The sequence below is a fragment of the Haliotis cracherodii genome, unplaced genomic scaffold (genome assembly GCF_022045235.1).
Source record: "Haliotis cracherodii isolate W230 unplaced genomic scaffold, xgHalCrac1.p SCAF_22, whole genome shotgun sequence".
In the NCBI taxonomy this organism is placed as follows: Eukaryota; Metazoa; Mollusca; class Gastropoda; order Lepetellida; family Haliotidae; genus Haliotis; species Haliotis cracherodii.
Window position 1 is genome coordinate 12,001,760 of NW_027266278.1, and position 11,596 is coordinate 12,013,355.

At 40.4% G+C, this 11,596-nt stretch overlaps 1 protein-coding gene across 1 annotated transcript; it reads right to left on the reverse strand.

The window, feature by feature from the left end:
- Positions 1-2,640: 2,640 nt before the first annotated feature.
- On the reverse strand, positions 2,641-9,674 carry LOC139471320 (caspase-3-like). The gene is made up of 7 exons (XM_071253630.1): positions 9,125-9,674; positions 6,031-6,077; positions 5,669-5,851; positions 4,501-4,720; positions 4,262-4,348; positions 3,957-4,066; positions 2,641-3,747 (listed from the first exon to the last, which is right to left on the reverse strand). Exons 1-7 carry the CDS (start codon positions 9,672-9,674, stop codon positions 3,622-3,624), a joined length of 1,323 nt encoding a protein of 440 aa, XP_071109731.1. The 3' UTR covers positions 2,641-3,621.
- Positions 9,675-11,596: the final 1,922 nt, after the last annotated feature.

Here is an 11,596-nt window from a genome sequence, read left to right on the forward strand (position 1 = left end):
AGACTTGCATGGGCTGTATTGGATATATTTGTTTCAGGGTCTGTATGACCGACTAAAGATACATGTACATACTAAGATATAGATTCCCGTGGTTAACATTAAATTTTACTTAGGATAGCACTGCAAATATTTGTATTCTGTGTTTGGTCAGTGAAGATGATCGGTCAACTGCACCAAGAAACAGTTAAGTTTGGGGTTTTATTGCCAACTGCTACGAAAAACCTACATGTTCGGTTCTGGACAACATTAATACAGCTGAATTCCCCTGTACCCTAAGTAGCTGATACATAAGATAAGATAGGCTGGACTAGGTTATCATACAAAGTATTGTATACGTAAGAAGCCAAACCACTAACTGATTTAAAAGGACATATAAAAACACCCCAAGCGGTCCATTTGCAGATGTAGCTATTTCTTAAGCGGTAAAATTCAAAGCTAGGTTTTCATGTGCGTACTTTCAATCTGACCACAACCAATAACAAAGTTAGCTTCAGATCTTTTAACTGCAGGATCGCACTACATCCTTGTTAAGTGATATAAGTAAAAGAACCACTACTGTCTCGGACAACACGACCATTGGGCATTTACAATCTCAATACATAGGGAAAATTAAAAAGTAGATTTTCGAATGTATTAACCAACTATAAAATGAATATCGGCTATTGCTGAAGGCACAGGCTGATCGGGGAAAAAACCTATTTGTACCGCTTCATTATGCACAGAAACAAGAGGCTGATTTCCAGAGCCGACTCTTGCGTAACTGAATATGACAGTCTGCAACAGGGTTGTCATACATCCATTGCTCTAAACGTTCTAAGGGCGGAGGGGTAGCTGGAGGTTAAATCGCTCGCCCGTCACGACGAAGATCCGGGTTTGAATCGCCTTATGGGTACGATGTGTGAAGCCCATTAGAACTGTCACCCGCCGTGATATTGCTGAAATTTTGCTAAAAACGGCGTACAACGTTAACCATACAAAGTCACTCTCGTCGTTGATGCTTTTCTTTGTAGAGACATTTTTCGAAAAGAAAAAAATGTTAGAAATAGAGTTTCTACACTATAGCTATGAGAATAGAAATGTTGTGAGAAACGACAATTTTACTATTTTCGCTTGAAACGGTATTCTCGCGAATGCGCCGTTGCGTCAAATCATGGCGTACAAAGTCAAGGACGAAAGTAAGGGAAGTTATTCTAAATGACCATGATGGAGCCTTTGATCGAACAGCAGACATTCTGCTTTGTTCAAGTCTGGTGTATACTGGGTCAGTTTGAATGCTGCTTATGATTTATGACCAAAGTCACTTTACTGGCGAAAACCCCAACATTAAACCTGAAACACACAGGAAACAGCCCATACAGGAACTTGTCATACCGTCAAACTGGTTAATTCATTTATTTCTGGAGAAGAAATGTTGTGGCATATCTACATGTTGCTGTAAACAAATATAACCATATCCACATTCGTATAACATGTTTTTAACTTTTGATGCCCAATTTTGTTTCCCATGGCTGTCGTAGAGAAGCATCATGGTATCTGAAGGGGAAAATATGAATGCTGTATAATGTTTATATGTATATACTCATGTACCGCCGTTAGTGGTTTGGAAAATATACTTGATTGATACAATTTCCTTACGATAACGTTACAATAATCTTAGACCTGATAGCGTTCCGAAAATCTAGGCCCTGATTGACAGAACGTTTGAAAATTACTCGATTCTGATGTGTCAATGTGTTATCAAACCACAATAAAAAAACCTGAAGGAAACAGCCGATTTGACGGCCGCATCACCGCGGAAGCTAATGTTGAAAGAATACTACTTTTTTCAGTCATTGTCGGTAGGAATATTTATGTAGGTCTACAAATATAGGTTATAAAATGCAAAGTTGCGGTTACCAAAATATTCAAAGTATGTGTGTCAATACATTTCGAAGAGAAAACACGACAACAATCTACAAAGATAATGTATTCTAAGTTTTTTGTGACAACGGAGAGCTTGGAATTTGGTCCTTTCCTATTTACGACTGTGACGTCATATCTTTTGCGTCACAATGAGCGATGTGACGTCATAATGGTGACTTTCAGTGTCGAACGAAACCTTTGTAAAGCTTGCTTAGTTTTATTTAGGGTTTGTTTTGTTCGTTTGTTGTTCAACGCCGCACTCAGCAATATTCCAGCTTTATGTCGGCGATCTGTAAATAATCGAGTCTGGACCAGTCAATCCAGTGATTGTTTCTTTGGGGGTGCCCACCTCATGTTAGCTTACCAAGTTGCCATTCTTAAATGCTTTCAATGCCTGCCATATGTTCGAGTGAACAAACTGCGTGAACATATACAGCGCCATATTTTGTTTTAAGGCTGTTGTCGGTGATTCCGTAATTCAGATCAACAACCCACTCAAAACATTGCACTCAATAAATATATTTACAAACACCAAATAGTTTGTGGTTTATTTGGTCATGGTAGAATAAACATAAACATAGTGTGTTTTCAATGTAGAGCTAGCCATGTTACCTGTAGATTTAACCGCGCTACAATTGACATTCACTTCAGCATGGTTATATCTGCAGGTAACCTAACTCAACATATCAATTATATGTACAATTAATTTAGGCTGCAAATTGCAAAGGATTTGTGGCAATGCATTCTGTTCAGAAAACACGATAGAAATCTACAAAGAGAATGTATTTCAATGTAAAGTGGTTAAAGCGTTCGCTCGTCACGCCGAAGATCCGGGTTCGAATCCCGACATGGGTACAATGTGTGAAGGCCATTTCTGGTGTCCACCGCTGGAATATTGCTAAAAGTGGCGTAAAACCATACTCACTCACTCACTCAATTTTTGGGGACAAATATGGCCCTTTTCATTGTTAACGTTATATCATTTTCGTCACAATTAGCGACGGTGCGGTGCAGAACGAAAACTTGCTTAGTTTTCTTTTTGGTGCACACTTCATGTTGACGAAGTTGCTGTGCTACATGCTTTTAATCATTGGTTCATTATCGCATACAAAGTGCAGCTAATTTTGTTTTGTTGTTGATATTTCATATAAATAACAGTATTATGAATGACCAATGGGAAGTTTACTTCTCAGCTGTTGTTGAATCGTTCATTTTAACATGTATTGTATTATGTTATTCCAATATATAACAGTTTCAATATTAAAACTGACTAAACTAAAAGAAAAATATGAATACGTTTTAAACTTCAATGCATTGCAGCTATGATGCAAAAGTGTTCACACAATGGAGTTGAGTAGTAGGACAGACTGGTTAAAGCATTACCTCGTTATCCTGAAGACCAGGGCCCCATTCCACATATGGTTACCATGAGAAAAGTCTGTTACCTTTCTCCCCGTTAAAACATTACTGTGAGCGAACCAGCCAATATATGAAACTGCTGCCTTTCTGCTTTCAGGCTCTTTGTGTTTCTTCTTTATTTTTGTCTCTGTTTCTGATGATAATGAGTTAAAAATATCTTATCTCACAGATCATTTGACATGTTTTGTCTGACGTGAAATGACAATCAATACGTGACCACAAGTTCAATGTGTGCTTGAATTCAGGAAGCAATTAGGTTTATATGTTAAAGTTCTAAACTTATTTTTATACAGTTTGAGTTCAGATATGTCCTGTGATCCCTGGATAGAAGAACAACTCCTTTTGTAAGGTTGTTTCTGACCGAATGACTTGAGGTCTGCTTTCTTCGTCTCTGACCGATGTGATGTGCCCAACGTCGTACGCAACCTGCAAAAGCACCAATCATTGACCATTATTTACCATATATTAATATATTGCACCTCTTTTATTCAACTACAGTTCAAACCACGCATGCTCTTAAAGGTAGGTCTCACCAGGTGTTTCTGAGCAGATCAGAAGAAACGAATGTTCAGGGGTAAGTTAGATTATATCCGTTATCCATAAAGATAAATTGATATATTAAAAGTAATGCTCACTTTAGTCATCAATTGTCCCAAAGCTTGTATATAGGCATACTTTCTGAATACCTCCACAAGGCATTTAATGAAATACGATCCATCTTCTTCTTCCCTCAGCGCCCCGTAACCTATAACAGAAGAATGAACGATTTTTCAGTATGTATGCTCACTTACATTTAGAACGCGCGAATTCTGAATGTGTTCATAAGTGACACTATGTACACTCTATGTGAACATGGCATTAAACCAAACTCATCCATACACTTTCAAAATATAAATACAATTTATTTTTAGCCGTGTTGTTAAATAGTTTTTGAACTTACCAGGCACGCTTGCAAAGGCCCAGTAGTAATGTGCTTCTCGGGGCAATTTGCCATGATTGACAGTAATCTCATCGGACAAAGTAGGACCTGACAAAGAAGGAAATTAGTGGGGTTTTTTAAGCTGATCCTCCTCTATATTCAGGTGTCCAATAGGACTAACTGTTGTAATTGTATGAAATAGTTAACCTTATTGCAATTTAGAATTCACAATAATATATTTGTTATATTATCTCACTCGCCTTGCTGACAAGCTTGAATAAAGAACAGCTTTGGTTTGTATATATGATGTATCCAGCGTTCATGCTTAAAAATATCCTTGATTTCCTTGAAAGACACGAAGTTGTCATCTGTGCCCACTACGCCACCATTTGTGCCATGTGATAAAATGGCAGTAGCGAAGCAGCAATAGTCACTCTGCTCAAATTCTTCGACATGTTTCTCAAATGCATCCCTCATGCCCTGAAAATAGGAAGAACTATTATTATGGCTTTGTCATATACCATACAGAGCAAACAGGCTTGACAACGAGAAAAAAACAAGCTCAAAGTAGTTTAAGACACTTAATGTTTGTTTGTTTTGGTTTTTTAACGCCGCACTCAGCAATAGTCCAGCTATATATGTCGGCGGTCTGTAAATATTTGGGTTTGGACCAGACAATCCAGTGATTGACACCATAAGCATCGACCAACCCAATTGACATGAGGTGAGGTGTGTGTTTGTGTGGCTGCTTGTACTAGTCCGGACTGATGCCGATTTATAGTGCCGACACAGTACACTGACTCCGAGCCGACGAGTCCTTGTTTTAGCCCCTTAATGCCAACGCCAGACAGGGTAACAACAAGTACCATCTTTTAACGTCTTTTGGTCGGGGACCCCGGACCTTCCGCTCCCCGGGCGGACACTCTACCACAAGACCACGGATGCGGTCTGCAATTGAGATAAAATAGCATGCATTAACCACGTCAGCGAACCTGCCCACCTGAACCTGTTAGTCGCCTGATGAATGTGTAATTATACACGTGAAGGCCGAGTTAATCGTTGACGTGCAAATATCTGTTCTGTTTTATACATTGTATTAGCAGACTCAACTTGTGACGGGCAAGGCTTCGAGAGAACGTTTAAATAAATAGCCTAGATAACGGTTAATCCTGTACATCTCAATTTAATGCTGCTTTAGTTCAGGCATAAATGTGATGAATACCACGTGCCAATGCTATCGTTTTAAATGTTGACAACAGAAGGCTCATATATCGTTGAGTAATGTCAACCGTAGGTTTGAATTACAGTGTCACTCATTATCCACATGTGAGATTTGTGACCGGTGATAGAACTGATCTGAGAAAATGTACATGAACATAATATATTATGTATCCATCTCTCAATAAAACTATAAACTCAAATTAATACCTGAGCTGTCAGATTGTTCTCCGTTTCAACTTTAAATCCAAACTGCTCAAACAATGTTTTCAGAGACTCTGCGTCTTTAAAACTGCCATCTCTTCTGGAATATCTTTTGGAATCTGTAAATTCGTAGTTGTTGATGATAAACAGTAGCCCTTTTTGACCGCCACTCATGTCATAAACCTGTAACTAACAACATGAAGAAGCAACCATTATGTGTTTTCATTATGTTAAAGGTTTTTGCAAGGAAATCTTGAGTTATCTCGACGATCATGGACTATTAAATCACGAGGAGACATCCATGCCATTACAGTGTAAACAAGAGGCTCGAAAGGACCGAGTAACAGTAACAGGTTTAAAGTACTTACATTGGAAGAGAGGCATTTGGTTGTCGAGTCACAGGGTTTCACCGGAGCTGCAATCAGGTCGCAAATATGACAGTTAATATTAATATCATACTTCCAAAAATAAAATATGAATCACTCCGAATATTAGAGTATACAAGGTACCTAAACTAACGGGCAAAAGAAACGCAACCAAATAGTTTTCTGGTCTAAAACAAAATAGACGCAAAATGTAGTAACAGTTAATGTTTTATCATAAAAAAGTATTCAAAAAGGGTATTTGAAAATGACAAGATAAAAAAAAACATACTCTAAAAGTTCTCCAGACACGTTTATCATGCTGGGTGCACTTGTTCGATCACACCCACAGAATGGACGTTGATTTCTTATAAAGTTGGTTAGTTGGTTGGTTGTTTAACGCCGCACTCAGCAATGTTCCAGCTATAAGACGGCGGTCTGTAAATAATCGAGTTTGGACCAGACAATCCAGTGACTAATATTATGAGCATCGATCCACACAATTGGGATCGATGACATGCATCAACCAAGTCAGCGAGCCTGACCACCCGATCCCGTTAGTCGCCTCATGCAACAAGCATAGTCGCCTTTTACGGCAAGCTTGGGTTGCTGAAGACCTATTCTACCCCTGATCTCCAAGGTTCCTCTTTTGACGTCCCGTGCTAGACACATGGCTCAGAATCAGATGTGACCACTTCCAGCAACGACGCAGGGCCTAATACGACGTCGAACGGAGTGCACGAGTCTCCTGACATCCTGATTAGAGATCCTACGCCAATCTTTCTGCAGGGCAATTGCCAAGGTATCCCTCGACAATGGCGGCTGTTGACGTTTCCGAATCCTGCGTCCAAGTTGGTCCCAGAGATGCTCTTTGGGCGACAGGTCCGGTGATCTGGCTGGCCACTGTAATACGGTCACGTTGTTGGCGTTCAGAACGTCGCTAGTAACTAGAGCTGTGCGAGGGGTGACGTTGTTCTGCCGGGTGTAGTTGCAGGAAAGGCGGAACCACAGGCCGCAAAACCTCATCAATGTAACGACGTGCAGTGAGGTTTCCGTCGATGATGATCAGATCTGTCTTACGTCCCCGCAGATGCTACCCCAGAGCATGACACTACCACCTCCATAAGGCTCCACTTCTTGAAGAGTTGGCACCTACTCTCGTCCCTGAAGAGCACTCTTCGCCGATTTTTATGCTGCCACTGCTGTACTGCCCTGTCTCAGTCTGTGATGTCGGTGTAGAAGCGTTAGCGTCATGACCTTGAAAGGCCAATGGGAACGGAACCCATACAGGCGGAGTCAACTAGCAACGGTCCTTCTGCTGACTGGATGTCCAAGGCTGTTTGCGGATGATGACGACACGGTTAGGAATCTGGACCTTAGGTGAAGCACCCGTAAATACCGGTCTTCCTGTGGGGTCGTGACCTTGAGTCTTCCACTCCTCAGCCTGTCTGCAGTACTGCCAGTTTGCCTGTAACTGTGACAAGTCCGGCGATGGCGCACTTGAGAAAGCCCATGATCTTGGCATCGTGCTCCTGCGTCGCTCCCATTTGCAACATACCAATGGCTCTCTGCCTCTGCTCTGCGATTAGTCGAGGCATGGTCGTTGTTTTAAACGGTTTCATGTGATGAGAGTGTACAATTCTGCTCATGGTTATACCAGAATTTCATACGGGTAACTTTGTGCACATTTTGCATTTTCTACTGATTAAATTCACTTTTATCGTAAATCCCATGAAGCACGTGCACATGTTCACAGGGAAAAGGTACGTTGCATTCCAGCTTTGTGTTCTCAACTGTTTTCGTGCTGTTTGGCAAATTTGTTGAAAACTGACGACCATTATTTATTTGGTGGCGTTTCTTTTGCCCGCTAGTTTATTTCTAATAGGAAAATATACATTCGTTAGGTTTCTTTTCGAAAATAATGTTCATTTCAAAGTAATACTTTTCAAGAATGTATTTGTTACATCAGTCAACCATTATAATGTTCCATTTTACAGAAAAGAATACAATCTATTTTCGTGAAACATATTTTAATGAATCAAAAATCAACTGTTAATTTGATAAATCTGGTTAAATGTTGTTTCATTTTTTCCCATTATCGACTCAAACAACCAAGAGGTTGCAAGCGCATCTGTTTTATTATGTCACTGCAATATAATATGTGAATAATCAGTCTCGATTATCTGCCCAAACAGATTCCATTGGGCGTAAAAGGGTGCAATATAGTGGTGTAAATAATGTGTAGGGGGATCATTGAAAATCGGGAAATCATGTCCACAACACATGTTGAACTTGGAAGACACAAAAATATCATAACAGAAAAACCAACAGTTAACCTGTCACTTTCGAAAGACCCTGTTGGTAGCGAGTGTTGTCAGAAATGATTTTAGGGCGTTTTCCAGCCAGTATTATCAAATTTTCTTCACTCGTTGTGCATATGTTTAACCATCCATAAAATCACATCCATGCAGACAGAAAATCGACGGACATTTTGGCATTTTGAGGAATTTATACAAAGCCTGCAATAAACCACCAGAGCCTACTTGCACGAAGCGATCTTAGCGCTAAGACTATCGCAAGCCTATGTTGAAGTATGGGATTTACGATCATCTTAGCGCTAAGATCATTTTGTGCAAGTGGGCCCCGGGGAGACTATAAAACTGATACCTTGTCGATGTTTGTTTGATGTTTAACGTCGCACTCAGCAATATTCCAGCTTTATTCCAGTGATTGACTTCATGAGCATCCATCCACCCAATTGGGATACGATGACATGCATCAAACAAGTCAGCGAATCTGACCGCCCGATCCCGTTAGTCACATCTTACGACAAGCATAGTCGCCTATTCTAAGTAGATGTAGATGTATCCGATAGACATAATTAGACATGTGGACGGCACCGTTTCGAGTGAAACCGTCTGTATTTTGCTCTGTCCTCATGACAGTAAATAGATGTTTTCGTCTTGTAACCAGGATTTTGAGGCAGAAGCGGGGTTCGGACTTAAAGGTTTCAAGTGAAAAGCAACCTGATAAAAGTGATATAGAAGAATGTAGGTTTTTATTCGGACAAACATGGATATCAATTTGTGTGTCACTTTACCTTTTTGATTCAAATTTTCGATGCGCCGTGTTACATCCTGTTCCTTTTGACATTTAATATAGTCCTCAATCTTTCTCTTCGTTCTCGTTTTGGCTGATGGATCCCAAAGTAAGGGTTCAGTAGATGCCAGACCTGATAAGTTTGGAAGTCCTTTTTCAGTGCAAATGGGGCGAATATAATCCTTGGCCTCTGTGACACGAATTTTCGCAATTAGTTCGTCTTTAGTGAATTTTGCTACCATGTCGTTGGTTGTATTATGTGTTTGAACTACTAACACAAGCCAGCATTTTGAGGCAATAGTCCCAGGTTTCTCAACAAGATTTGCGCCAAAACACTCGTCTGTCTGCAGACGGACATCAAGCTTTGTCCCCTTAGTCATTTCGGTCAATATGTTAAAAGCTTCCTCCTGGTCGTCCTCGGCATATATTAAAGCAACATCATGCGTTCTTCGCAAACACCACTCTAAGTCAGGCCCATCGGAAGGTGGAGGATTTGGACTGCTGGGTGGAGATGATGGCACCGGGGGGACCTCAAAGTCAAACTTTTCCATCCTTTTCTTTCACTGCAAAAACAACAAGAAATGTTTGCAAACCCACGTAACAGCTAATATCTGTATAAATACCAAGAATATCAATGTATTAGACTCACATGTAATGCTCCACAACTACAGAAATGTGTTACTTATGCGTATATGATATGGTGTAAGTATATTATGATAATGCAACGCGATAGGGATGTAGTGAGTGAGTGAGTATGGTTTTACGCCACTTTTAGCAAAACCCCAGCAATATCACGGGGGTGAACACAAGAAATGGGCTTCACACATAGTACCCATATCGGGAATCGAACCCGGATCTTCGGCGTGACGAGGAAACGCATTAACCACTAGGCTACCCGACCGCCCCCGATATGGATGTAAGTAGGTCATGCATGTGCATGTACATGTGCATGTGCTTACAAAATTGGCACACAATCCGCAATCACATCTGTATCATGTTAACATCGACTTTATTTATCAATGCCACACACATTAACAACAGTGTAAACTCCTCGAATATGTGCAGTTTACACTTTCTTCATTTTATTTCACAGACATAGACAAGGGAGATAACTCATGGGAAACCTTTGAACTCATAAATTGCTGGATATTGTGTTTTTCAGAAAGCTGAACTACACTGGTTCTATACATGTCTGTACACTATACATGTATTTAAACTCTATTATTCTATTAACTATCAAGTGCAGTACTACCCTGTGTTGACATGGCAGCAAACGCGCTATTGTCGGCTCGCTTGTAAATACTTCCTTGTTTCGTTTTAATTTTCATAGTCGGGACATAAATATATGTGTAATGCTATGCTGTGTGGATTAAAGTAAATTTACCATCACACATCACATGGATGTCTGTTGTTGAACTCTCTCCTAGGCAGGATAACCTTTCAGGTCAACCGAACGTGTATTAAGAATCACAAATTGACACTACTGGGTGGAACTACGAACACGACATCACAATCTTAACTATGAGGCGAAATCTGAACTTAAAGTTTACTTCCCAGAAGAGGATCTATACATTAATGTAATAACAATGTGGAAGGTGCTTCCCATAAAATAATAGTACGTACATAATCACCTTATTTTATCCGTAATGAAGTCAAACCTCTCGAGTGCAGGGCGCCTGTCATATGTAGGTCAATCTACAAGCCTTCACGGTGTAACGACGCAGCGGTACATCTTGTGAGTAGGGGAAGGCTCCTATGTGCCGTGTGCCGGGAGCCACAATGAAGTGCCAGTAAGCGTGAACCCAGGGGAGAGTTAAGTTACATAGACTGGCGGCAATTCTCCCTCGCCAGATCCCTTATTACGAGGCTGTAGAAATACGGGACGCCCCTAACTCACATCTGTCTCCAGAACTCTCACGCCGACTTCTTGAGATAATTAAAATATTTTTTCAATGTTCTGCACTTTTTAATATAAAAATGCATTTAGTGTTTGTCAGAAAAGTTAGTTACATAGTTTACTTAATCAATTCTGGTTTGTTTACGGTAGACGAATTTATATGACCATAGTGTCATTGCCAAACCCTTCAGTCAATTCTAATTGATCCAGACTGCACAATGTCGGGGGAAATCATCATTACATCTCTGCAGTGTTTTGGTACCGTTAACAAAGGCGAAAGTATTGCATAAGTGTGTCGCATCATGTATGACGAACAATACACAATACATTACTAAAAATACAACATCTGGCCGATTCAAATAACGGGGATTGCTGATTGTAACAACCTGTAAATACCTCCCATGGTAGGTGAGACGCCGTTTATGCTCCTGATTAGAATCGGTCGTCAGCAACCAATGCATGTCGTAAAAGGCGATTAACAGGATCGGGTGGTCAGGCTCGCTGACTTAGTTGATGTATGTCATCTTATCCCAATTGCGTAGATAGATGCTCATGATGATCACTGGATGGTCTGGC

Excerpts from the sequence above, each read along its gene's own strand:
- LOC139471320 (XM_071253630.1), bottom strand. The coding sequence starts at position 9,674 with ATGGAAAAGTTTGACTTTGAGGTCCCCCCGGTGCCATCATCTCCACCC. Across the intron at positions 4,349-4,500 it reads TATTCAAGCTTGTCAGCAAG|GTCCTACTTTGTCCGATGAG; the intron begins GCGAGTGAGATA and ends CTTCTTTGTCAG. Across the intron at positions 4,067-4,261 it reads GGCCTTTGCAAGCGTGCCTG|GTTACGGGGCGCTGAGGGAA; the intron begins GTAAGTTCAAAA and ends CTTCTGTTATAG.